At 43.9% G+C, this 27,172-nt stretch overlaps 1 protein-coding gene across 6 annotated transcripts in view; it reads right to left on the bottom strand.

Moving 5' to 3' along the window:
- The window catches only part of LOC113421892 (cytochrome P450 2K6-like), a 79,836-nt gene that overhangs the window by 28,060 nt on the left and 24,604 nt on the right, over positions 1-27,172 (bottom strand). For all 6 annotated transcript variants that reach the window (XM_087949157.1, XM_087949155.1, XM_087949154.1 and 3 more), the window contains 3 exons: positions 21,529-21,676; positions 8,537-8,721; positions 7,064-7,205 (listed from right to left, as the gene is read on the bottom strand). In XM_087949157.1, the coding sequence (XP_087805283.1) occupies positions 7,064-7,205; positions 8,537-8,721; positions 21,529-21,676 (475 nt within the window). The remainder of the gene's footprint in view (positions 1-7,063; positions 7,206-8,536; positions 8,722-21,528; positions 21,677-27,172) is intronic.

Raw genomic sequence — 27,172 nt, 5'->3', positions numbered from 1 at the left:
GGTAATCTCCAATTTACAAAAGTTCATTAAGTGACCCTTCGAGCTACAATGTTAGTGAAAAAATTGACTCATGACCACTTTTCACACTTAACAATTGTTGCAGCTCCTCCATGGTCATGTGATCAAAATTCAAATGCTTGGCAATTGACTCTTATTTATGACGGTTGCAGTGTCCTTGTGTCACCTTTTGAGACCTTGTGACAAAGAAAGGCAAGAGGGAAGCCAGATTCACTTAACAACCAGTTCTAACTTAACAACTGCAATGATTGACTTAACAACTTGGCAAGAAAAGTTGCAAAATGGGGCAAAATTCACTTAAATAAATGTATCAATTAGGAACAGAAATTTTGGGCTCAACTGAAGTTGGAAGTCAAGGACTACCTATAGTATAAAAACTCTGAAGCCTCTCCTAGAATCTCATGAATATCATCAGTGCCACACTGTGCAGTTTGCTGACGCCTCATTGGCAGGAGAGCATGGCTTTGGCAATGCTTGAAGGGTGGTTTGGTAAGGGCCCTGTTGAGCAGCATCTCTGTCCCTCTGTAGTCTGTCAAGGGGAAAACATTACTTCCTCTGTCCTCCACTGCACAGCTTACATTGAAATCAGGGCCAACCTACAGTCAATAGGTGAGCTCAAGGGCTTGTATCTCAAATGACTGGATTCGATTCTTACAGTGTATTTGAAAGCATTAGAAATCAAGATGCTAATTTTGCTTTGTTGTCATTTAAACTTAGAAATAAAAATTTAAATGTACTTAATTGAAGCCCTAGTTTAATTTTAATCCAGTCCCTTCTCTCTAATATTTTTAACCATTTTATTGTATTTTGCTTTTTTGCATTTTATGCTCTGCTACATTGCTGTGACCTAAGAAGAAAAGCTAAAGAAAAGCTAATAAAAGTTTGTTAGAGCAGGGTTACAAGAAACTAGAGAAAGAACTACAAAGATATCCACAAAAAAAGCATATTAAAAGTCAAATGGAAATAGTCAACCACAAAATGGGGTTGATGGAAAAAGAAGAATTGGTACAAAAAATCAGGAGAGCTAAACAGAACTTTTGCAAAAATGCAAACAAACCAGGTAGATGGTTAACATATAAATTGAAAATGGAGAGAGAAACAAAAAGGATAACACAATTAATAGATGAACATGGAACAATTTGTTATGAAAATGAAGAAAAAAGAAAGAAATTGTACAGAAGTACTATGAGAAATTATATGATCAAGAGAATATTGAAGAAGGGAAAGTTAAACAAATTTGCAAAAAGCAGAACTACCACAAATATCTGAGGAAACTAAGGTAATGTTAGGAGGGAAAATAACAATGATGGAACTCAATCAATAGACAAAATACTGGAAAGGCTCCAGGCCCAGATGGACTACCAATAGAATTCTATAAGACTTTGCAGGAATCTCTAAACATTACAATGCTTGAAGTAATGAATGAGGTTTTGTCAAAAACCAAAATACTTAATTCATGGACAGAGGCTTACATTACTCTTATACCAAAAGAGGATACTGACTTACAACAAATAAAAAACTATAGACCTATATCCCTGCTGAATGCAGACTACAAAATATTTGCCTCAATAATAGCAGAAAGACTTAAATGATATTTGAATCACTTTATACATTCTGATCAAAATGGTTTTCTTCCTAAGAGGCAATAAAAGATAATATGAGAATAATTTTGAATACATTGGAATATTGGAACACACCCAGAGAAGCAAATGGCCTTGGTATTTTTAGATGCGCAAAAAGCCTTTGACAATGTAAATTGGCAATTTATGTTATTGCAAATGGAAGAGATGGACTTTGGAGAAAGATTCATTAAGGTTATTGAGGCAATATATCATAAACAATCTGCAAAAGTAATGATAAATAGAGATTTGACAGGCAATATTAATATTAAAAAAGGAACTAGACAAGGATGCCCTCTGTTGCCATTGTTATTTGTACTGACTTTGGAAGTATCAAACAGAAATATTAGGGAAAATAGAGAAATAAAGGGAATGAAAATAAAAAGAAGGAATATAAATTACAAGCATTTGCAGATTATTTGGTCTTCATATTGGAAGACCATTGGAGACAGCATCCAAATTGATAGAAAATATCAAAGAATATGGACAGGTGGCAGGATTAAAAATAAATAAAGACAAAACTAAGATCTTAGTTAAGAATACAATGGAAAAACAAAGAAAAGAATTGACAAACAGATTGAATATCCAGATCACAAACAAAGTAAATTACTTGGGAATACAACTAACAGCAAGATGTGGAACATTAAAGGAAGATAATTATTATAAATTAAAACAACAGATTGCAACAGATTTGAAAAAATGGGGAAATCTACAACTATCTGTAGTAGGGAGAATATCTACAATCAAAATGAACATCTACCAAGGATATTATAATTGTTTCAGATGATTCCAATTAAATTAGGTAAAGAATATTTTGAGGACTTGAACAAAATAATGTTAAAATATATATAGCAGGGAAAGAAGACAAGAATTAAATTAAAATTGTTACAGGATGCTAGATTGAGGGGAGGTTTTGGGCTACCCAATTGAGAATTATATTACCAGGCTGTAACATTGATGTAGGTGAAAGAATGGATTGTTTTGAGAAATACTACCGTGTTTCTCCAACAATACGGCCTCCACCAATAGGAAGCCCCAGCATGATTTATTGGCATAAAATCAAATTAAGCCCCTCCCCCCAAATTAAGGCCCATATTAAACATGCAAAATGGGGGGGGAATGGCGGGGGGGCTTGCCGTTAGGAAGTACTTTGTTGCATGCCCGGATATGGTGCTGCCTGCGTTGGTGGAGCACTTCATATCGGAGACCTTCCGCCACCGTTGCTTTCCCTTCTCCTTGCTGCCGTAGCGTTACAGCAACGCGTTTGGCAAGCCATGTGCAGCCAGTCAGGGCTCCTCCCTGCAACCGGAGCCCTGAGGAGACACTGCTTCAGGCGCTCCTGTGGCCGCCTTCCCTTTGCCTTCGATGGTAAAGTGAATTATTTTAAAAACCTCCGCTCATCCTATCAGGGCCGTGCGAGCTGAGCAGAGCCGGGAAAGCAAGCCGCGGGTGTTTCCTGGTTCTGCCCAGCCCGTACGGCTCTGCCGCAGCCCTGGCGGGATGAGCGGAGGTTTTAAAATAATTCACTTACCTTCGAAGGCAAAGGAAGCGCGCCACTAAAGCATGAAATATACCAACAACAAAGGCAAATCCTCAAGGTGGGCTGGAGGAGGTGGCTACGTGCCCCCGGGCTGCTTCAATGCAAGGTCCTGACTTGCAGCATCCTGCCGTTGCCGCCGCGTCCTTTTCGCTGCCGCCTCCTCCCTCTCCGACTGGGAAACTCGTGTGCTTCGCCAAACGCTCCGAGCGAGGCGAGCTCTTTCATACATAGAGAGAGAGGAAAAGCGCCGGCGTGCTCCGAGAGGCTGGCTCTTTTCTCTAGCCGAGGCTGACAGGAAGTGCCTCCAGGGCCGTGGCAGGCAAGCCGCGGGTGTTTCCTGGTTCTCCCCAGCGCGCCGGCTCTGCCACGGCCCTGGCGGGGATGAGCGGAGGGCCGGCGGGGAGGCACTCTTGCCTTGGTGACATTTCGGGTGCCTCCGCCGCCTCCTCGCCCATCGCAGGTGGCGGTGGCGGCGGCAAGCGGCGGCGCTTCGCTGAGGGAAAAAGAAGACAGCACAGCCACCTTGCTTGCTTTCCACCTGCCCGCCCCAGATGGCCTCAGGAGCGGCTGCAGTGGCAGCAGGCGTGCACACTCCTGCCGGCGAAGGGAGGAGAGGCAAGGAAAGAGAAGGAGTGCGGCAGCAGCGGCTGTCACAGTATCGTCTCATAGCGGGGCAAGGCTGGCAAGCTGAGGTGGCCGCACCAGAGAGCGTCACTGCCGACCCCTTTTCTCTAGCCGATTCTGACTGAATCTCTATCCCGCTCCTTTATCCTCACGACGGGGTTGGCAGTGACGCTCTCTGGTGCGGCCACCTCAGCTTGCCAGCCTTGCCCCGCTATGAGACGATACTGTGACAGCCGCTGCTGCCGACTCCCTTCTCTTTCCTTGCCTCTCCTCCCTTCGCCGGCAGGAGTGTGCGCGCCTGCTGCCACTGCAGCCGCTCCTGAGGCCATCTGGGGCGGGCAGGTGGGAAAGCAAGCAAGGTGGCTGTGCTGTCTTCTTTTTCCCTCAGCGAAGCGCCGCTTGCCGCCGCCACCGCCACCTGCGATGGGCGAGGAGGCAGCAGAGGCACCCGAAATGTCACCAAGGCAACGAGTGCCTCCCCGCCGGGCCCTCCGCTCATCCCGCCAGGGCCGTGGCAGAGCCGTGCGTGCTGGGGAGAACCAGGAAACACCCATGGCTTGCCTGCCACGGCCCTGGAGGCACTTCCTGTCAGCCTCGGCTAGAGAAAAGAGCCAGCCTCTCGGAGCACGCCGGCGTCTTCCCCTCTCTCTATGTATGAAAGAGCTCGCCTCGCTCGGAGCGTTTGGCGAAGCACACGAGTTTCCCAGTCGGAGAGGGAGGAGGCGGCAGCGAAAAGGACGCAGCGGCAACGGCAGGATGCTGCAAGTCAGGACCTTGCATTGAAGCAGCCCGGGGGCACGTAGCCACCTCCCTCCAGCCCACCTTGAGGATTTGCCTTTGTTGTTGGTATACTTGGCTTCAGGCGCTCCTGTGGCCACCTTCCTTGCCTCGAAGGTAAGTGAATTATTTTAAAACCTCCGCTCATCCCGCCAGGGCCGCGGCAGAGCCGTACGGGCTGGGCAGAACCAGGAAACACCCGTGGCTTGCTTTCCCGACTCTGCTCAGCTCGCACGGCCCTGATAGGATGAGCGGAGGTTTTTAAAATAATTCACTTTACCATCGAAGGCAAAGGGAAGGCGGCCACAGGAGCGCCTGAAGCTGCAAGTGTCTCCTCAGGGCTCCGGTTGCAGGGAGGAGCCCTGACTGGCTGCACGTGGCTGCGCCAAACGCGTTGCTGTAACGCTACGGCAGCAAGGGAGAAGGGAAATTAACGGTGGCGGAAGGTCTCCCGAACATCCAAGCTGTCGCCGCCCGCCCACCCAAGGATGCAAAGGGGGGGGGAAATTAAGTCACCCCTGAAAAGACGGCCTAGCCGGTTTTTCGGGGGTCAAAAAAAAATAAGGCCCGGCCTTATTATGTGAGAAACACGGTAGGTTGTTAACATTGGAAGGCCATGATTTATAATTGGGGTGGCATGCATTTTTATGGTATAAGGAAAGTAAAGCACATGGGTATTTTAGGAGACACTATATTCAAATGCTTTATTATCAACATGGGAGAAAATAAGGAAACAACGTTATATGAAAATACCAGTCTGGCTATCAACCATAGAGGCATTCATGTATCCAATTCTTTTTAAAATGGAACACATAGTTAGATATAGTGAAATCTTAAATGAAAAGGGTGAACTCAAAACAAAGCAAGAATTAGATGAACAAGAGATAAAGATGAATTGTATACATATATGCAAATACATTCCAGATATGATAAAGATAGTAAAACAGGAGGGTTTTATAAAGAATTTACATAATTAGATAAAATCTTAACAGATACTGTTGAGAGAATGATTAAAAAATTATATGGTTATATATTAGGAATGAAATTAGAACAAGAACAAGTTAAAGAAACAATGATTGCATGGGGGGGGATTTTGGATATGGAATAGATCTAGATAAATGGCAGAAACTATGGACTACAAACTATAAATAACAATGTGAACAGCATATAAAGAGAATTTGTATAAGATGTTTTACAGCTGACATTTGCCTCCAGCAAGAATAGCAAGGATGTTCAAGGATAAATCGGCGAAGTGTTGGAAATGTCATCAGATACCTGGATCACATTACCGTATGTGATGGATGTGTGCGGAAGCCAAAAGATACTGGACTAAAATACACACATGGCTGGAAAAAATGACAAAACAGCATATAGATTTGGAACCAGATATATTTTTATTGGGAATTTTACCTGAAGGTTATAATAGAGAATTGACATATTTGATTATTAATGTTTTAACTGCAGATAGAATTGTATTTGCTGAAAATTGGAAAAATGAGAAAATTCCAATAGAAGAAGAGGCGATTAAGAAAATAATGGAATGTGTAAAAATGAGTAAATTAACATTAGCAAATAGAGAGCAAGAAGAAAAAGAATGTTTTAAGATATGGGATTTATTTACCAATGGCTAGTTAGAAAAGTGGAAAATTGAAGTTAGCAGTAATGGTATGTTATAATTGATTATTATAGAATGACTTTTAATATGAATTAAAACTGGTAAGAACTGAGATATGTTCTAAAGGATAATGTGGATTTGAAAGTAAAATCTAATAATGGTGTAATAATAATATAATATGACATGGAAATTTGATCAATGTAATATGAAAGTAAATTTAAATTCAAGAGGGAAAGACTATACATATTGTGCACAAAAATTATGTACCAACCGACACACTATACAATTGTACGATGGGTTTTTTTTTGTTTTATGTTTGTATTTGTCTATGTTTATTGTTAAAAATAAAAAACTTTTTATAAATAAAAATTTAAATGTACTTAATTGAAGCCCCAGTTTAATTTTAATCCAGTCCCTTCTCTCTAACACTTTTTTTTAACCATCTTATTGTATTTTGCTTTTTTGCATTTTATTCTCTGCTACATTGCTGTGACCTAAGAATAAAAGCTTAAGAAAAGCTAATAAACGTTTTGTATTTCTTTTCTTTTAAGAAAACCCAAAGTCTGTGTGTGTCTGAAGGCTCCAATCAGCCAAGAAGGCTGAAAGACAAGAATCATCCTGGATTGCCAAAATGCAGAGATGCTGATACTGAGTGCAGCAGGAATAACAGTAACTCATGCACACGGTTGATGATTGTCCAGACAGACTTTGGAATCAACTAATCCCTGAATGAGCCTGGCCACACATGTTGTCCATGAGGCCTAAACTCTGTCCAAATAAGATTTCTGAGATCAAACTTTTATCAGTTCAAAAAAGATAATTAAGGGTTGCCTTTTATAGAACAGAATCTATGACGCCAGAGAAACTAACCTGCAGAAAATGGCATGAATGCATCCCTCTTCACAAATTTTCCTTTAGAATCAAGAAAATGCTCAGGATAGAATTCATGAGGTTTCTCCCACTGAGATTCATCACGGAGCACAGAAGTCAGCAAGGGAAGTATGTACATTCCCTAAAAATTGAAAGGATTAAAGAAAACTATATGAAAAGGAGTATGTCCTCTTAGTACATGGCTATATTATATTATATATCATTACAGTGATTTTTAAAATATTATTGGGTCTGGAGCAACATTCAATTTTAAAATATTAAAACTATATTTTAAAATGTGTATTGCAAATATATATACTGATTTAATTATTGTGTTTGGACATGTTCAAAAAATTAAAACATCAGGCAAATTATCTTAAGCCTGTATTTTACTATATTGAAACATTATACCTTGAACTTGTGGACTTAGAATGCAGGATCCAAAACAAATAATAAAGGCTTACTGAAGGGAAGCAATGGATATAAAGCAAGCAACCAACAGGAGGGCAAAACAAAAACAAAACAAGAGAGGAAACATACTCCATAAATCAAGAGTTGGGGGCAGTTTGGGAATGCCACATACCAAAGAAAAACATTGCCTTTGGCACTTTGAGAGAAGCATCTATGAGAGTAAGAGGCTATGTGGCCTTTTAGCTCTATAGATCAACTTGATTTAGTCCATTCCATTCATTTAAGGACTGATTCTTCTACCACACTGTACATTATAAATTAGATCTTATGCAATGCAGTGATTTTAGACTGGTCACCTTGGGGATGAGGAAGCCTTTGAAAGTTATGTCCATGGTTGTTGCATGTGACAAATCAGATGGAGCAATGTCAGTAAACCTTTGAACTTAAGCAGGGGTGGGATTCTACCAGTTCAGAATGGTTTGGGCGAACCCCTTGCTCCAAAGATCAGCTGGCAGAGAACTGGTTTGCGGTGACTGGCATGGGGGCCCGCCTGTCCACTCCTGCTCTTTCCTATGCTATATTCCCTTTTGTGAGAGCACAGCTGATTCACAGGGCAGAGTGGTTTGCCATGCCTCAGCTGTTCTAGTCACAAGGACTGCAGAAGAAGGTAAGTATAAAACCTTTTTTGAAATGCGGAGCACTCACTTGGAGTGTGCGTTTGGCACGAATGTGCACGATGACCGAACCGGTTGTTATACCGGTGGAATCCCACCCTTGAATGTAAGGCATTTTGTTTGGTGGTCTGTCTGCAGCTGAGAATTTCTGTCTGCAACTCCAATTTCTGTTGCAATTATTTTTTCTGTTGTATTTTTTCACTTACTTTTTTAACCTCTTGTGTATTTTTATATTGCACGTTTCTCTTTTGTTATTTTTCTTTTTCTCTTATTATTTTAAAAAATAAAAATAAGTAATAAAAAACTATACTTTATTGTACTAAAATTCTATCTTGTATATTTTAAAAAAGCTAGGCCTTGTCTAATGCAGTGATTTCAGACTAATCACCTTGGGAATGAAGAAGCCTTTGAAAGTTACATCCATGGTGGTTGCATGGGGCATATTGGTGGGGACAACGTCAGCAAACCTTTGAACTTCATGAATTACGGCATCAGTATAAGGCATTTTTGCTCGAAAGTCAGTCCTTGGCTCACGATCACCAATCTCTTTTGCAATTTCCTCTTGGACTTTACCTGGGAGAACAAAATGACAAATATGACTCCTTGTTTAAATTTTCTTTTAAATGGGAGTTTATACATTCTAAATTTTGAATGATACAGTAGTCATTGACTGTGATGCATGTATCATGGTCCTTCAGACAGTCTCTCATGTATTAGTCATTTCATGAATGGACTATTGTAATCTGTTATACATGTGGCTTTCTTGAAGGTCACTCAGAGATTATACCTAGCTCAGTATATGGCAGCAAAGATAATGTTTGGATGCCTCATTGTACCCATGTGAGCCTATTGGACTAGCTGTAGTAGACTTCGGAGTGCAATTAAACTACTGGTAAAATTGGGCAAATAGACACAGTTTGGGTCCATAAATGGTAGGACTCTAGGAAACGTGCCTTCTCAGAACCAGTGCCTGCCTTTGGAAGGATATCCACTCAGAGATCCAGACTGTTGGCATTCTGATGACATTCAGAAAACTATTAAAGACCTACCTGGCTATTCCCCTAGATTTGTGATAGGTTGAAGCTGGAGCCCTGGTTAGATGGTTTTTATAGATCTTAAAGCCATTTATAAATGTATGTAACTGTAAGCAACTCAGAATCACCAGGAATCAAGTGGTCTCCAAATTGATAAATAAAAGCAAATTTAAAAATAAATCTTTGGAGAACTGGTACTAAAGCATGAAGGAATTTTATCACACATTGGAGAACAAAAAGAAATCCATATATGAGGGAAATAATTTTAAAAGTGATATTATTTGTGGAGTTCATAATTTGCTTAGGTACATCCAGAAATATTTCATCTGCACTATTAGAAGATGAGGTCATGAAGCCAACTATGCCTGTGCTGCAAAACTTATGATATTAATCTGTGATCTCATGTGTTAGCACTTTTCCACTTCTTTCTCCTTCTTTTAATAATATTTCCATTTAGAGAAGAGATGAAGTAATGATGGTATGTCATGGATAATGATGGTATGTGTTGCTGATAGGAGACTCACTACTCAAAGTGAATGAATTAGCAACTTGTAAACCAGACAATCTATCTAGGGAGGTTTCCTGTCTCCCAGAAGCAAAGATCAAAGATGTCATAGAAAGGATTACTTAAATAATTAAGCCCACAAATTGTTATTACCTTCTCTCTTTCATATGGGGATGAATACAATAAAGAGCCTGATAACAACATCAAGAGACCAGGAGCAACTAGGCAAGAAAGCAAAAGTGATGGGTGCACAGGTGAGGTTTTCATCTGTACACCCAATAAAAGATAAACTTCTAATGAGGAAATTGTGACTTTTTGAACTAAATCACTTCTTTAAAGGATGGTGCTATGAAGAGAACTTTAAAGGATGGTGCTATGAAGTCCACAATTCAAATCCTTCAAAGTTCCCTTAAATTAAATTGTTGTTCTTTCTTCTTCTTTTTTTTTCTCCCCCAATTATTATCAGTCTCTCAGATCCCTCAGATTCTCTTATCTTCTCTGTCCAATCGCTCGCGTCCTTACCCTCTTCCATCTCATGAGCCCTTTCACTTTCGCTGCTGCTCGTATCTGCTTTGGCTGCTGTTTTCGGGCTTCACTCCGACTGAGATTCTCCAATATTCAATGCTCAATCAGGATGGCAAATTCTTTCACTCACACTCTTCATTCACCACAGTCTGTCACTCACATGCTTCCTCTTGTATGCAACGATCAAGGCTTTAGGAACGCCATTACTGAGAGTCTCTTGTTGTCGGTCTCCACAGGGTTTCTCTACGTCGCGATGAGAATCGCCTTTTCCACACCATGACTTGAGTCTCCCCACACTGGCACGCTTCTCTACAAAATGTGTGTACCCCTAAGGGTCACTCCAACAGCAAGAGGAGATAGCGTGAAATCCAGGGTGAGCTTCAGCACCTCCATTCGCCCATATCTCGTTACCAGAAGTCCATAGTCGAGGTCTTTTTGAAGGGTAGCAGTATTGTCTGTGGTGTTGAATAGCTTTACATCATCAGCGAAGAGAATGCAGTTGCTCTTGATATGATCACAGAAGTCATTTATGTAGAGTATGAAAAGAGTTGGTCCTAGAACACTGCCTTGGGGGACACCGCTGTTGACAGGTACAGAATTTGATAGGACACTCCCAATTTTGACCATTTGTTGTCTGTTTAACAGGAATGCTTCTATCCAGTTATGCAGGCATCCAGAGATACCGTAAGATTTTAGTTTTAGGAGTAGTTTGTCATGTACCACTGAATCAAAGGCTTTACAGAAGTGTATGTAGATTACGTCTATTGCTTTGCCCTGATCGAATTGTGTAGTCCATATGTTTTTGCAGTGTATGAGTTGCAGATTACAAATCACTGGGGCCTGATGGATTACATCCCAGAGTTTTAAAGGAGCTGGCAGAGGTCATCTCAGAACCACTGCACCATATCTTTCAAAAATCCTGGAGCACTGGGGAACTACCAGAGTACTGGAAAAGAGCTGATGTGGTTCCCATCTTCAAAAAATGAAAGAAAAAAAAAGACCCAGGAAACTATAGACCAATCAGCCTAACATCAATACCTGGGAAGATACTGGAAAAGATAATAAAAAAACAGATCTGCCAACATCTAGAAACAAGTAAAGTAATAACTAGCAGTCAGCACAGGTTTGTTAAAAACAGATCGTGCCAAACCAATTTTATTTCATTCTTCAACACAGTGACTAAATTAGTAGACCAGCAAAATACTGTGGACATAATATATTTAGATTTCAGCAAGGCATTCGATAAAGTAGACTACAACTTACCGTATATACTCGAGTATAAGCCGAGTTTTTCAGCACATTTTTTGTGCTGAAAAAAACCCCCTCGGCTTATACTCGTGTCAGATTCCCATCTGAAAAAAATATGGTGCGGAGCTCCGGAGCTGGGCAGCCGCTTCCCTGCTTCCGTGTTTCCTTTGCAACTTTTAAGCATGGGGGTAATCGGAAGCAGAAAAGTTCTTGCATGAGGATATATTGTTTTTTCTTTTTTTAACTGTTTTTAGGGGGGGGAAAGACCCACCGCCATGTGAGAATGCTCAGACACGAAATCTATCCGACCGAAAATAAGTGTGTGTGTGTGTGTGGGGGGATTTTAACAGAGGGAAGATGTAGGGAGAAGGCAAAAGCGACGGAAGATCCTTCAGGGGAAAATGAGGGGGAGAATCACCCTTGGTCCAGATGAGCCCCCTTCCCCACCCCTAAGGAAGCAGAGGCAGCCAGCAAGGGCAGGCAAGCCCCACTTCACGGACTCCGTCCGTCCTCGCTCCCACCCACCCACCCACCCAAAGCGACAAAGTCCCCCAATCAGGCAGCCCAGAATTGCTCTCCCCTCAGGGGGCAGCAACGACGCCCGGTGTTTCCCGAGACAAGCTCCGCCGTGCAATGAAAGCGCCCTGGCTCTAGGCTCGCGGGCTCAGAAAACAATGCGAGCCGAGGTCGCTCGGCTCCGCTCAGCTTCGTTTCCTCAGCCCCAGCTGCTTTCAGTCCGCTTGGGAGGAGGGGAGGAGGTGGTGGCGGTGGCTCGCGTTGTTTTCTGAGCTTTAGGCTCTAGGCTCGCGGGCTCAGAAAACAACGCGAGCCGAGGTCGCTTCAGCTCCGCTCAGCTTCGTTTCCTCAGCCCCAGCTGCTTTCAGTCCGCTCGGGAGGAGGAGGTGGTGGTGGCGGTGGCTCGCGTTGTTTTCTGAGCTTTAGGCTCTAGGCTCGCGGGTTCAGAAAACAACGCGAGCCGAGGTCACTCGGCTCCGCTCAGCTTCGTTTCCTCAGCCCCAGCTGCTTTCAGTCCGCCGGGAGGAGGAGGTGGTGGTGGCGGTGGCTCGTGTTGTTTTCTGAGCTTTAGGCTCTAGGCTCGCGGGCTCAGAAAACAACACGAGCCGAGGTCGCTAGCTCCGCTCAGCTTGTTTCCTCAGCCCCAGCTGCTTTCAGTCCTCTTGGGAGGAGGAGGAGGAGGTGGTGGTGGTGGTGGCGGCTCATGTTGTTTTCTGAGCCCGCGAGCCTAGAGCTCAGAAAACAACGCGAGCCGCCGCCACCACCTCCTCCCGAGCGGACTGAAAGCAGCTGGGGCTGAGGAAACGAAGCTGAGCGGAGCTGAAGCGACCTCGGCTCGCGTTGTTTTCTGAGCCCGCGAGCCTAGAGCTCAGAAAACAACGCGAGCCGCCGCACCACCTCCTCCCCTCCTCCCAAGCAGACTGAAAGCAGCTGGGGCTGAGGAAACGAAGCTGAGCGGAGCCAAGCGACCTCGGCTCGCGTTGTTTTCTGAGCCCGCGAGCCTAGAGCCAGGGTGCTTTCATTGCATGGCAGAACTTCTTGTCTCGGGAAACACCGGGCGTCGTTGCTGCCCCCTGAGGGGAGGGCAATTCTGGGCTGCGCAATTGGGGGACTTCGTGGCTTTGGGTGGGTGGGAGCGAGGACGTTGACTTTAAGCGCTGCCGACCAAGTGTTTCACAAATACCAGTGGGACCTCCGTCCACCACCACCCCTCCCTCTTTTGCCTCCTTCCTTCTGATCAATCAGGTTTTCCCAGTATTTGCTCACAGCTGCGTTTTCTCTTCTGCCGTGCTAGGCATTGAACGCGGGGGTTTCTGATTCCCCTTACACGTGCGTGGATTTCTTCCAAATGCCCCACGGGCAGAGAACACTGACTTTCATGATAGTGAGATCATTTCCCAAATTAATTGATTCACTAACCCAAAGAAGATGTTGATGACAGTGGGAGGCAGGAGTCATTCTCCCTTGCAAGAAAAAGCAAGAGCCATTCTTATGATCTCTCTCTCTCTCTCTCTCTCTCTCTCTCTCTCTCTCCGTAATACAGTCAAGCCCTTTCCAGCACGCTGCGATTCGCCCCGCTTTGCACCTTGCAAATGCAAAAACCCCGGGATTTTGTATTTGCAAGGTGCAAAGCGGCGGCGGCGGATCCCGCGTGCTGGAAAGGGCTTGACTGTATTACGGGGAGAGAGAGAGAGAGAGAGAGATCATAAGAACGGCTCTTGCTTTTTTCTCGCAAGGGAGAGAGTGACTCCTGCCTCCCACTGTCATCATCATCTTCTTCTTTTGGGTTAGTGAATCAATTAAACCTTTCATGATAGTGAGATCGTTTCCCAAATTTCCCTTAAATCAGGGAAGAAATCAGAAACAAACCTTTGGACTGAGAATAAGCCTGTTCCTATGATGCCATTTTTGTTCACTGCAGTGTGAAAAGTGTGGAAAAACACACTTCTTTTTCTTCATCTCCTTGTTCCCTATTTACTGGTCTCTTTCAAAGAGGAAATTGTGAACATCAAACTTATTCTCAACTGTCCTAGTGAAAGTTTTTATTGGTATCTATTTTTATTTTTGAAATTTACCAGTAGCTGCTGCATTTCCCACCCTAGGCTTATACTCGAGTCAATAAGTTTTCCCAATTTTTTGTGGTAAAATTAGGTGCCTTGGCTTATATTCGGGTCGATTTATACTCGAGTATATACGGTACTTCTTAATAAGCTAGAAAAAAGTGGAATAGATAGCACCACCACTAGATGGATTCACAACTGGCTGGCAAATCGTACTCAACAAGTAGTCCTTAATGGGTCTAAGTCTACATGGAGGGAAGTAAGCAGTGGGGTGCCACAAGGTTCCATCTTAGGCCCAGTACTCTTCAATATCTTCATTAACGACTTAGATGAGGGAATAGAAGGGGAACTTACCAAATTTGCAGATGATACTAAGCTGGCAGGAATAGTTAACACCCAAGAAGATAGGCTCAAGATCCAGATGGATCTTGACAGACTAGAACACTATCTAATAAAATGAAATTCAATATAGAGAAAAGTAAAGTCCTACACTTAGGCAAGAAAAACCAAAAGTAGACATATAGACTGGGTAAAACCAGGCTCAATAGCAGTAACTGTGAGAGGGATCTTGGAGTCTTAGTGGTCAACCAGCTAAATATGAGCCAGCAGTGTGTAGCAGCAGCCCAAAAAGCTAATGCAATCCTAAGTTGTATTAACAGAGGGATACAGTCAAGATCAAGGGAAGTACTAATACCACTCTATCAAGCCTTAGTAAGACCACACCTAGAGTACTGCATCCAGTTTTGGTCACCACATTATAAAAAGGATGTTGAGACTCTAGAAAAAGTACAGAGAAGAACAACCAGGATGATTAGGGGACTGGAGGCTAAAACATACAATGAATGTTTGCAGGAACTGGGTTTGGTTAGTCTAGTAAAGAGAAGGACCAGGGGAGACATGAAAGCAGTCTTCCAATATCTGAGGAGCTACGAGAGGGAGAAAGGGGTCAAGCTATTTTCTAAAGCTCCTGTAGGCCAGACAAGGAATAATGGATGGAAACTGAACAAGGAGAGATTTAACTTGGAAACAAGGAGAAACTTTCTGACAGTGAGAACAATCAACCAATGGAACAGCTTGCCCTCGGAAGTTGTGGGAGCACCATCAGTTGAGACTTTCAAGAAGAGATTGGACTGCCATTTGTCAGAAATGGTGTAGGGTCTCCCGCTTGGGTGGGGGTTGGACTAGATGACCTACAAGGTCTCTTCCAACTCTGATTATCTGTATCTGTATCTTCAATGGTACACATCCAAAGCCAAGAGTCATCAATCATGCTCTCCAGTAATAATCTTGCGCACCAACAGCTTAGGCTGCCTAGCAATTATCTGAAGCATTTGAGGAAAGTATTACTTTCCCCTCTCCCTTTCTGCTGGCAACTACAAAGACCAAAGAAGTGTTTTTTAGTTGACACAGTTATTTAAGGAAGCACATACAATAATAATGGGAGAATTTAACTACCTGGACATCAACTGGGAGATAAACTTTGTATCAAGTGACAAACTTGAACACTGGGCCCTATCCAACAGTGTGGTGAGAAAAGTAAGGTTTTATACTTAGGCAAGAAAAGTAGTGAGCATGAAACGAGGATGACCCTCATCTTCCCTGCTGTTTATATGGGTGCTAGAACTTTTGAATTAGGCAAGATGAGAAAATAACAGAAAGTTTATAAATTGAGAGCATTTGTTGACATTTTAATTGTCTTTTTACAAGACCCTAAACCAATGTAGCATATTTGATGAAAAAAATTAATGTGTTTGGAGTTTTAGCAGGCTTTAAAATAAATAAACAGAAAACAACAATGCTTGTTAAAAATATGACTTCTCAGGATTATGAAATATTGACTAAAAGTTGGTTTAAGATGGAGAAAAAAGTATAAGTAACCTGGGAGTTATATTAGTACATACAAATGCTAAACTGTTTCAAAATAACTTTATGTCTCTTTGGAATGATATTTAAAAAAGACTTATTAAGATGTGATAGATTGCAACTATCATTATTGATAGAATCTCTGTAATTAAGATGAATGTTTTACCAAATATGCTTTTTCTGTTTCAGACTTTATGAATATCCATTTAAACAATGGCAGATGGACACCCCTAAGTTTATATAGCGGGAGGGGGAGAACAAGAATTAAATGTAAATTACTCCAAGAGGCTAAAAAAAAGGAGGTTTGGGTTTACCAGATTTGAAATTGTACATTGATACCTATTGTTTGGTCTGGCTAAAAGAGTGGGTGACTCTCCAAAGTAAGAGGTCGCTTGAGCTGGAGGATTGTGAATTAAGATTTGGATGGCATTGCTATTTATGCTGTGATTAGGTTAAAGTAAGTGTTGGTTTCAATAATTACTTTATGCCAGACTAAGAGTTTGGAATAGGTTCTCTGCGAAGATGCCTGTTTGGATGTTGTTCCAGGAAAGTTTTTTTCAGAAAAGAAATGGTAGGAGGGAAGTTTGGTGGGTTTCTCTTAGACTTTAATTTATTTTATTTATTTATTTATTTGATTTGCCAATTGTTTACAAGATAATAAGTATAAGTGTATACATGGTTGTGAATACATGAAATGGGTACATATAAGAAAAAATAAAAGAATAAGAGAAACAATAGGACAGGGACGGTAGGCACGTTGGTGCGCTTATGCACGCCCCTACAGACCTCTTAGGAAAGGGGTGAGGTCAATAGTAGACAGTCTAAGGTTAAAGTTTTTGGGGTTTGGGGAAGAGACTACAGAGTCGGGTAGAGTATTCCAGACATTGACCACTCTATTGCTGAAGTCGTATTTCCTGCAATCAAGTTTGGTGCGGTTTACTTTGAGTTTGTATCTATTGTGTGCTCTTGTGTTGTTATGGTTGAAGCTGAAGTATTCATTGACAGGTAGGACATTGCAATGTATGATTTTATATACCATGCTTAAGTCAGACCGAAGACGGCGTAATTCAAGGTTTTCTAGTTCTAGAATTTCAAGTCTGGTGGCATAAGGTATTCTACAACGAGTAGAAGAGTGGAGAACTCTTCTTGTGAAATATTTCTGGACTTTCTCAATTGTGCTAATATCAGATACGTAATGAGGGTTCCAGACTGATGAACTGTATTCGAGTATTGGTCTAGCAAATGTTTTGTATGCTCTGGTTAGTAGTGTGATATTACCAGAGAAAAAGCTACGTAGGATTAGGTTAACAACTCTTAATGCCTTTTTGGCTATGTAGTTGCAGTGGGCTCTAGCACTTAGATCATTAGAGGTGAGTATTCCAAGGTCCTTTACAGAGCTTGGGTCATCAACAAGATCTTCACTATTCAGCTTGTATTTTATTTTCTGATTTTTTTTGCCAATATGTAAGACAGAGCATTTATTTGTTGAGATTTGAAGTTGCCATTTGTTTGACCATTCAGATACATAGTCAAGATCTTTTTGTAGGGTAGCAGTATTGTCTGTGGTATTGAACAGCTTTACATCATCAGCGAAGAGAACGCAATTGCTCTTAATATGATCGTTTATGTAGAGTATGAAGAGAGTTGGTCCTAGAACACTGCCCTGGGGGACACCACTATTGACAGGTACTGGATTTGATAGGATGCTCCCGATTTTGACCATTTGTTGTCTGTTTGACAGGAATGCTTCTATCCAGTTATTCAGTTGTCCAGAGATACCATAGGATTTTACTTTTAGGAGTAGTTTGTCGTGTACCACTGAATCAAAGGCTTTACAGAAGTCTATGTAGATTGCGTCTATTGCTTTGCCCTGGTCGAGTTGTGTCGTCCATATGTTTTTGCAGTGTAAGAGTTGCAGATTACAGGATAGTTTTTTTCTGAAACCAAATTGTTTATTGGAGAGTAGGTTGTTTGTCTCTAAGTGGAGGATGATGGATTGGTTAATAATTGATTCCATGACTTTACAGGTGACGCAGCATAAGGAGATTGGCCTGTAATTTTCAACTAGGCTTGGGTCTCCCTTTTTGAAGATGGGGATGACTGTGGCTTGTGACCATAGGTTAGGCAAGGAGGATATATTTAATGGATAAAGAACTTGAGGGGGGGAGAAGTTTGATGTTATATATGTTGATGGCAGCAAGAATAGTTTATGCACAAAAATGAAAGGATACTTTGATTCTTATAATGGATGAATGGCTGCAAAAATTATGAAGTTGGCAAATATGGCTGAATTGACGGCTTTGGTTAAAGAAAAGAACATAATTTTGTTTCTACTTGAAAACTGCTTTTGGACTTTGAGTAGAAAAAATGCTTGAGGTAGAAAAAAATGAAACTTTGATTTAGGGTTTTGCTGATTGGATAGTTTTATCTAATTGTTATATAAATGGCTAGTGTTTATTGCTATATATGGGGCGGCTTTGGGGGCATGGGAGTGGGAGGCCTTGTGCTGTCCTGGTTCACTTCCTTCTGTCCTGGTGGGGAGAGATCCAGCCCTCACCCACTGCTTTATGGGGTTCCGCAGGGCTCAGTACTCTCTCCACTCCTGTTCAACATTTATATGAAGCCACTGAGTGAGATCATCCATCACCATGGACTGAGGTATCACCAATATGCTGATGATACTCAGCTGTACGTCTCGGCCTGTGGTGAGTTAAGTGATGCTGTGTCCTCCCTCTTGCAGTGCCTGGAGGTTGTTAGGGGCTGGATGCGGAGCAATGGGTTGAAACTAAACCCTTGCAAGACTGAGTGGCTCTGGGTTTGGGGTTCATTGGCTCGGGGAGAATTGCTACCTTTGGTCTTGGATGGGGTGGCACTATCCCAAACAGACCCTGTGCATAATCCAGTCATTTCCTGGACTCATGACTCCTGCTCAAAGAGCGGGTGGCAGTCATGGCCAGGAGGGCCTTTGCACACCAGTTGGGGCCTTTGTGGGTTGTGCACCAGTTACGCCCTTTTCTGGACCAACAGGTCCTACTCACAGTCACTCATGCCTTGGTCACTTCCCGTCTTGACTATTGCAACACGCTCTACATGGGGCTGCCCTTGAAGTGCATCTGGAAACTCCAGTTGGTGCAAAATGCAGTGGCCCACATGGTTTTGTGCAGACCCCAATGTGCACATGTATCATCTCTCATGCGGCAGCTGCATTGGTTGCCGGTTTGCTTCCAGATTTGCTTTTGGCAATTCAAGGTGCTGGTTGTCACCTTTAAAGCCCTTCATGGCTTGGGACCAGGTTATCTGAGGGACTGTCTCTTGCTGGTCCCATCTACCCAACACATTAGAGCAAGGAGGCAGGGAGTGTTGCGGGTCCCATACCCGAGGGAGATACATACACCTGGTGTGACCCAGAAGAAGGGCCTTCTCTGTGGTGGCTCCCTCTCTCTGGAACATCCCCCACTCTAATATGGCCCCCACTCTAATATGCTTCTGGAAGGTGCTGAAGAACTGGTTCTGCCAGTGAGCCTGGGGAACCCAGATCAGAATGGAGCCCATTAAATGGTTTGTGTGATCTGCTGCCACCGGGGTGGGGGTTGGGAGTAGGGGAGTGATTTTGTTATATTGTACTATATTAATTGATTTGATTATTTTGTTAGTTTTTATTGTTTTAAATGTAGTTTTATATTCTGTAAGCCGCCTTGAGTCTCCATGGGTGAATAGGGAGCAATATTAATTAATTAAATAAATAAATAAATATAAAAATAAAAAGTTGAGGTTTTATGTTATTAATTTATTCTTCTACACCAAAAGGAGTCAGAAGTCAATGCTTTTCTTTTTCTTTTCCCCTTTACCCTACTTTTTTTTCTCTATTACTTTTCCACCCTTATTTTTCCATTATTTTCATTTTTCTTTATACTTCTATATTTTACATTTTGATAACCTAATAAAATATTTGAATGGATAAAAAGAAAAGCAGGGACCATGAGAGAGAACTAGGTCTCCCAGTGAACTACCACTTAAGAATGAGTCAGCTGTATGCTGCAGCTGCCAAAAAAGCCAATGCAGTCAATAGAGGGACAATATGAAGGCCACATGAATTGTTAGTACTACTTTATAATGCACTGGTAAGACCATACTTGAAATACTACATCCAGTTTTGGTCACCAAAATACAAAAAAATATATTGACACTCTAGAGCACAGGTGTCATACTCGCCGCATCAGGTTGCCACTATGTGATGTTTCACATGTTTTTCTCCTTCGTGGAGCTGGGATGGGCGTAGCCTGTAGTATTCTACCGGTTTGGCCCAGTTCGGCCTAACTAGAAGTTATGAAGATCATCTGTGAGCGAACCGGTTCGCTCCGACAATCAGCTGCTGGGCCCTTCCATCCACCCCGGCTCTATACCGACCTTTATTTCCTGCTTTTTAACCTCAGCTGCCACACATCAGCTGTTTTACATACAGGGCTTGCAGTAGAAGGTGAATTGCAAACGCTGCGCGCACGTAACTCACACCGAACCAGTAGGAAAAGGTTTTAAAACCAACCACTGGCCTGCGCATGACTCATCTGGCCCACAGGCCATCAGTTTGACACCCCTGTTCTAGAGAGAATGCAGAGAAGAGCAACAAAGGGGATTAGGGGTCTAGAGTCTAAAGCATACACTGAATGGTTGCACGTTTTTCAGTTATTACATTCTGTTAATCTTGGATGTAAGAGTTTGCTCCATTACTGTTTGCTGTTATCATTTTTCCTTTTGTTCTTTTTCCTGATATGATGTCATAAGATTCTCTGTTTTGTTTGCATTTCCAAACTGATTTTGTTTTACACATTTTCATCTTCTTTTTGAAATCATATGCCCATATCACAGAGGAAATCTGTACTTCTTTGACAGATGGTGTGACAGCCTTAGAGATCAAACACATATGAATTCTTGAGTGTACTTTGTGTTTACAGGAACATAATCTCTATCAGAGCTTCCAATATTTTTCCCTAGTGGATTTTCAAATTCCAAACATTGGTCAAATATCCATATCATGAAAATACTTTCTTGGAAACTATTTTTTTCTTCTTCTACAAATGATGTGACCAAGCTCAGGTCTAGCACTTCACCCATATTTCTATGATAACTTACTTCTCTGCAATTAATTATTAACATCTGGAAGAAGCGTCCCTACAATTGTTCCATATCAGTATTGGGAGCATTCATGGACGGCAGTGTCAAAATTTTTCCTTCTTTTTTTAATTTCAAGATTAATGTTCTTCCTTCTTTATCTTTTAATTGTTAATAAACTACTATTTCATTTGTTGTTTTGTTTTTCCTAATGTTATACGTTCCTTGCCTAATTTTCAATGTTTCAGCAAGATGACAGGGTTTTCTTTTTTGTGATGTTTCTTGTAGATTAATACGCTCAGCTTTAAATGTCTTGAGTTTATTAAAACTCATTTTCATTTGGGAGGTAAGTTTAGTCTGTTTGCCTTTAATGAGACCAATGTTGCCTTGTCTATTTGAAAGGCAACTTAATTCTTGGTTCATCTCTTTCACTTCATTCAAGTAACATTCCAAATGCCAACAATTATTCTTCAATTCTTTTTATAGTTTTATTGGAAGTCAATAAAATGAAAGTACTTACTCTGAATTTCTGGATACTTCATCATTAGGATTATGGCCCAGCACAGAGTGTTTGCCATTGTTTCTGTTCCAGCACCAAATAAGTCATCCACAAGACCTATAAGGTTTTCATTACGGAAATATCCATCATTTTTTGTATTTTTATTCTCCTGAAGTATATAAACAAAATGCAAGTAAGAAAACACAACCTACTCACATAAACAACATTCCTAAAAAAATAATTACACACACATATAAAATAACTAGCTCGATACCCATGCTTTGCAATGAAACCATGTGGTTGGGCTTAGTTTTGGGGGAGGAAAATAAGGAGGAAAATTTTTTGCCCCTGCCTACCAGCATCCATTGGTATTCATCCAGCTAGTGTCCTGTCAGTGTGTGAGAGAGTTGAGGGCTGTTTGGAAACTGAAACAGTATTTGCTGTGTGAGCAAGAAGGAGAGACTGGGCATGGCTTAGCTCAACTGTTCTGTACTAAAGCTGGTTGCTGATGTGAAAGTAAAACTGAAACTGAAACTCCGCTCCTCTGCTTGTGTTTTACATTTGGAACAGATTTATTTTCAAGTGGGGAGGGGGAGTAAAACTCCTTAGCATCAGAGCCAGAGGGGGTATTAAGCCAGTTCACACCAGTTCCGGCAACCTGGTAGCAAGAAGGGTGGTGGAGCAGGTAGCGACTTCTGGCTGGCCACACCCCCAAAATGGTATGGTCACCCAATGGTCACTCACCCCTTCTGGATGCTCAATCATCTTTTCTGACCGTTCGATGCTCGCCCCACCCCTCCACCCCCACCCTATATATATCTTGTCTTTGCCACATGGCCCAGCTAATTGCCTCACCAGTTGCTTTGTTGATGCCTGGTCAGCTTAGCTCACCAAAGGTAAGCAATGCATGTCCCATGCTGAGCCTTCTCCTTGGGTCGGGGGCAGGGGCCCCAGGAATGTGTGCTATTCCCTGAGGCCCTGGAACCGCCAGCTGCCTTGGCTGGGTCAGGGAATGCGTGATTCCCCAGCTACAGTCTTGCCCCGGAGCCACCACCCACTTGCCACCCACTCTCCCTTAGGCACGTTGTGTCACCTATTTTCCCCTCCTTCAGAGGCCCTGGCCTGGCCCTTAACCTCCTCACTTCCTCCCCTACGACTGCCTCTTTCATCGTCCATGGCTGCGACCTTACCTTCTCCTAGTGGCTGGGCTTCCCGCCAGCAGCTGCTGCCTCTTTTTTTTGGTGCAAGAAGTCTCCCAGCCGGTAGTCCACATGCTGTCTCCTAGCAGAAAGTTTTGGGACCTCACATTTGCACACATGAGGCTGGGACTTTATGCAAGGAGAAGACACATGGGCAAGTCCCTCTGGTGCAGCGGGCTCAATGGGGTGGACCTGCATGCTGGGCTGGCACTTCTGTTCCCCTTGCTCTCTTCCAGGTTCCAGCACACCAGCCAGCCTGCCACCACTGCAGCAGTTCACACATGCAGCCGTGCCTCTCCAAAAGAGCAGCAGTGAGAGACGGGCGAGAACTGCTCTTGGCGGTGGCAGGAGCATCTGGCAGGGCAGCATTTGTTGGTGGGGCATCAAATGCCCCATATCCGAGCTGGCCAGTGTGCCAGAACCTGTAATAGCAAGGAGAGCAGAGCTGCCAGCCAGAACGGGCAGCCCGGGGCTTTCCTTCCTCCCCATCCACGCAAGCTATTTGCTGCTCTTCTGGGAAGGCAGGGCTATGCAGGAGCTGACTCCATGTGGGAGGAATATCTGTCTGACCCTGTGGTAAGAGGTGCTCCAAAAGGGAGGGTGGGAACTCCCGGGGCTACCTCCTGTAGCAGCACCACCACACCTGTAGCTGCTCGCTTTCTGCCTTCTCCCAGGGCACAAAATGAACAAAGCGACCATCCATGGTGGCTGCATGCTCTGGCTGCTTTCTGCCTCCTCCCAGCGGATGCGCCACTTCCATCCCATCCTGGCCAGCAGGTGGGCGTGTGGCCCTTGAGCGACATCTCCACTGAACTGAGGCTGAGGGGGCAGCGGAGGTGCACGCAGGCAGCAGTGGCAGCCCTGGTACATCCGCCAGCCCCACCCCCTTTCGGAATATTGCCAGTGCTGCCACTGCCATTGTTACGTATGGAGAATAAGGGAGACCAGACATCTGACCAGTGACTTCAACTCTTTAATAAAGTGATAGACATAACAGAGCAATGCTATGGGCAGCAGTAACCCTTTTATAGGGTTGGCTGCTGCCTTATTAACCAATGAAAATGTGCAACAGGTTTCAACTACTGACCAATAAGGACAGTCCCAAAAGTGGCCAATCAGGGACTGGTTCTGGCCCAATCCCAAGTTGTTGTATAAGGACCAATCAAGTGTGCAGGTTTTCAACCCCTAATTTGCATTTAGGTTATTCACTTTTATTGATTCACAACACCCTCCCCTTGGGTTCCGTTTGAGGGGAGCTGTGATAAAATCCTCAAGATAGGCAGGCCGTTTGGTCTGCCTGGATGATTTCCGAGGCTCCACCGGGTTTTGTCCAATGTCCGGTTCCGGTGGAGCGTTTGGATGACCATTGTTAAGTTCTATTTCGCTGCACGGCGATTCCGTGCTGCATTCACTGTGGTTGTCTCTGCTACTGCGTGTTTCTTTGGGGTTTTGCAGTTCGTTTTCCCCGTATTAAAGTTCCCTGAAGACATCAACTCCCTCCCCGCTTCACGCCCGGTGCTTCGCTGGGCTGTAGGGCTCCCGTTGACCTGCTATTAGTTGTATCAAAGTCAATTCCCTCGATACTGCCTCCCCCTTGAGTTGTTGAACTGGGGGAGTCATGGCCGCTGGGTGGTAATCTCGATCGGAGTTGGTCTATGTGGCGTTTCCACACCCTCCCATCGTCTGTTAGCAGGCGGTAAGATCTAGGCCCGGTGAGGTGGGTAACGGTTGCGGGTATCCATAACGGGTCGCCGGAAAAGTTTTTGGCAAAGATTAAATCGCCTACCTTAAATTCCCGGCATTTGCTGCTGGAGCCGAAAGGTTTTTCTGGTGCGAAAGCGGGGTGGAGCCGGTCAAGGTGCGATCGTATTTTCCGCCCCATAAGAAGTTCAGCGGGTGTTTTGTTGGTCACGCTGTGGGGCGTGATGTGCTGCAATAAGAGGATTCGATTGATTTTCTCATCGATGTTGCCAAATTCCATTTTATGCAGGGTCTTTTTCACAAATTGTACCATGCGTTCTGCACGTCCATTCGCCGCAGGGTGCGCGGGCGAGGTCAGCGCATGGCGGATGCCCCGATCAGCCAGATATTGTTCAAAGGGCAATGCAGTGAACTGTGGGCCATTGTCCGAGACCAACACGTCCGGAAACCCGTGCGTGGCAAATAGTCTGTTTAATTTATTAATAACTGAGTCGGTTGTAGTTGTGTGCATTCGATGAATCTCGAGCCAGTTAGAATAGGCGTCGACAGTAATCAGGAAAGTGTGACCTTTGGTAGGCCCCGCAAAGTCAATATGAATACGGGACCACGGTCCCCTCGGTGTTTCCCATTCGGTTGGGCTTGCTTTCGGTGGGGCGTTGCTGACGTCCTGGCAACGTTGGCACGTAGCGACCCAGGCCTCGATTCTTTTGTCGATTCCCGGCCACCAAGCGTAGCTGCGTGCGAGTGATTTCATCCGCACAATGCCCGGATGTCCCTCATGCAATACCGCCAACACAGTCTGTTGCAATTTGCCAGGGATTACAACTCGATCGCCCCACAAGATACAGCCTTTTTGGGAAAACAGCTCGGTTTGGCGGGCTTTGAAGGGCGCCCATTCAGGTGCAATTTGGTCCGTCGGCCACCCCCGTTCAACCCAGCGTAGTATGTGTTGCAGAACTGGGTCACGTTTCGTTTCAAAAGCAATGTCTCTAGCCGTCAAGGGTGGTGCCTGTAGAGTTTCAATCTGTAGTGTTGAGAGGGTTGGGGCTGGATCCACAACAGCATCTGGGAGCGGTGTTCTGCTCAATGCATCGGCGTGGAGAATCGATTTCCCCGGGAGGTGCTGCAAGGTGTAGTTGTAGGCCGCCAGGAATTCAGACCAACGGGTCATTCTGGGGGACAATATATATGGGGTTGGTTTATTACCCGCAATGATCCCCAGTAGCGGTTTATGATCAGTGATTATTGTAAACGCACGGCCATAAACATATTCGTGAAATCTTTTAACTGCAGCAACAATAGCTAAAGCTTCTTTGTCCAGCTGACTATAATTTCGTTCAGCTTTAGCTAAGGTTCGCGAAAAAAACGCGATGGGGGCTTCCGCTCCGTTTGGTAACACGTGGGCCAGAATTGCCCCAACCCCAAAAGGTGATGCATCACATGTGATAGTGAGTGGCAGGGTCTCGTTGTACTGCATAAGTACTGAATCAGAAGTTAGCAATTTCTTTACTTGTTGGAAAGCATGTTGTTCCCGTTGTCCCCAAACCCACGTTGCTTTTTTGTCTAATAGTCTATGCAATGGTTCAGCCACTGTTGCTTTGTGGGGTAAAAACACATTATAGAAATTGATAAGTCCAAGGAACGCCTGTAGGTCTGCCTTGTTCCTTGGAGTGGGTGCCTTTTTAATTGCTCGTAATTTGTCTTCAGTGGGATGAATTCCTTGGCTGTCCAGGAGGTATCCCAAAAATTCTACTTTTTCGGTACATAAGTGGCATTTATCTTTTTTTACTCTGAGGCCTGCATTTTGGAATCTTCGTAAAACCTCTTTGAGTCGTTTTTCTAGGATGTCTTTGTTAGGTGCGGCGATGAGTACATCGTCGAAATATGGAACAACGCCTTTTATCCCTTGTAACAACCTTTCCATTAAACTCTGGAAGATTCCAGGGGCGACGCTTACCCCAAATTGGAGCCGGTTGCATTTAAATGTGCCCCTATGTGTTACGATCGTTTGCGCCTCGGCTGTGGTTGGGTCTACAGGCAATTGTTGATACGCCTGGGCTAAATCTAGTTTGGCGAAAACTTTCCCGCCGCCCAGAGAATGGAGTAAATGTTGCACTACCGGTACTGGATAAGCACTTTGCTGCAGTGCGTGGTTTAATGTGGCCCGGTAGTCTCCGCAGATTCTTAGGGACCCATCAGGCTTGATAGGCGTCACTATCGGGGTTTCCCAACGGGCGTGGTCGGTGGGTTCCAGTACACCCTGCGCTATCAGCTTATCGAGTTGTTCGTCGATTTTAGGCTTTAAGGCGAACGGCACCCGACGCGGCTTAAGGCGGATGGGTGCTATTTCAGGGTTCAAGTTAAACGAGATTGGGATCCCCTTATACTTGCCTAGTCCGTTCGCGAAAACGTCTTGGAATTCTTGCACGAGTGCTTCCTCCCAATCGATGCTTTCAGCCTTGTGGACTCCGGCTATAGTGATTCCGAGCGGCCGGAACCATTGAAGGCCTAGAAGGCTAGGCCTGTCTCGATCCACGACCGTTAGTGGTAGTGCGACGGTGCGGTCCTTGAATGAGACCTGGAATCTGCGGGACCCGACGACGGGGATTCGGTTGCCCTGATAGTCTTTGAGTATAACCCTTTGAGGGTTAAGGTCTTGGCGGCGAATCGATGGAATAAGCTGTTGGAGCATTTTGCATGACACCATCGAGAGGGAGGATCCCGAGTCTACCTCCATCACGCAAGGTTTGTTTTCGATAGCGACC

The sequence above is a fragment of the Notechis scutatus genome, chromosome 1, assembly GCF_049901735.1.
Source record: "Notechis scutatus isolate UNSWTSFEM ecotype Mainland chromosome 1, rNotScu1.2, whole genome shotgun sequence".
NCBI classification, from domain to species: Eukaryota; Metazoa; Chordata; class Lepidosauria; order Squamata; family Elapidae; genus Notechis; species Notechis scutatus.
Note: the sequence above shows the minus strand (reverse complement) of the source record. Positions and strands in the feature narration are given on the sequence as shown.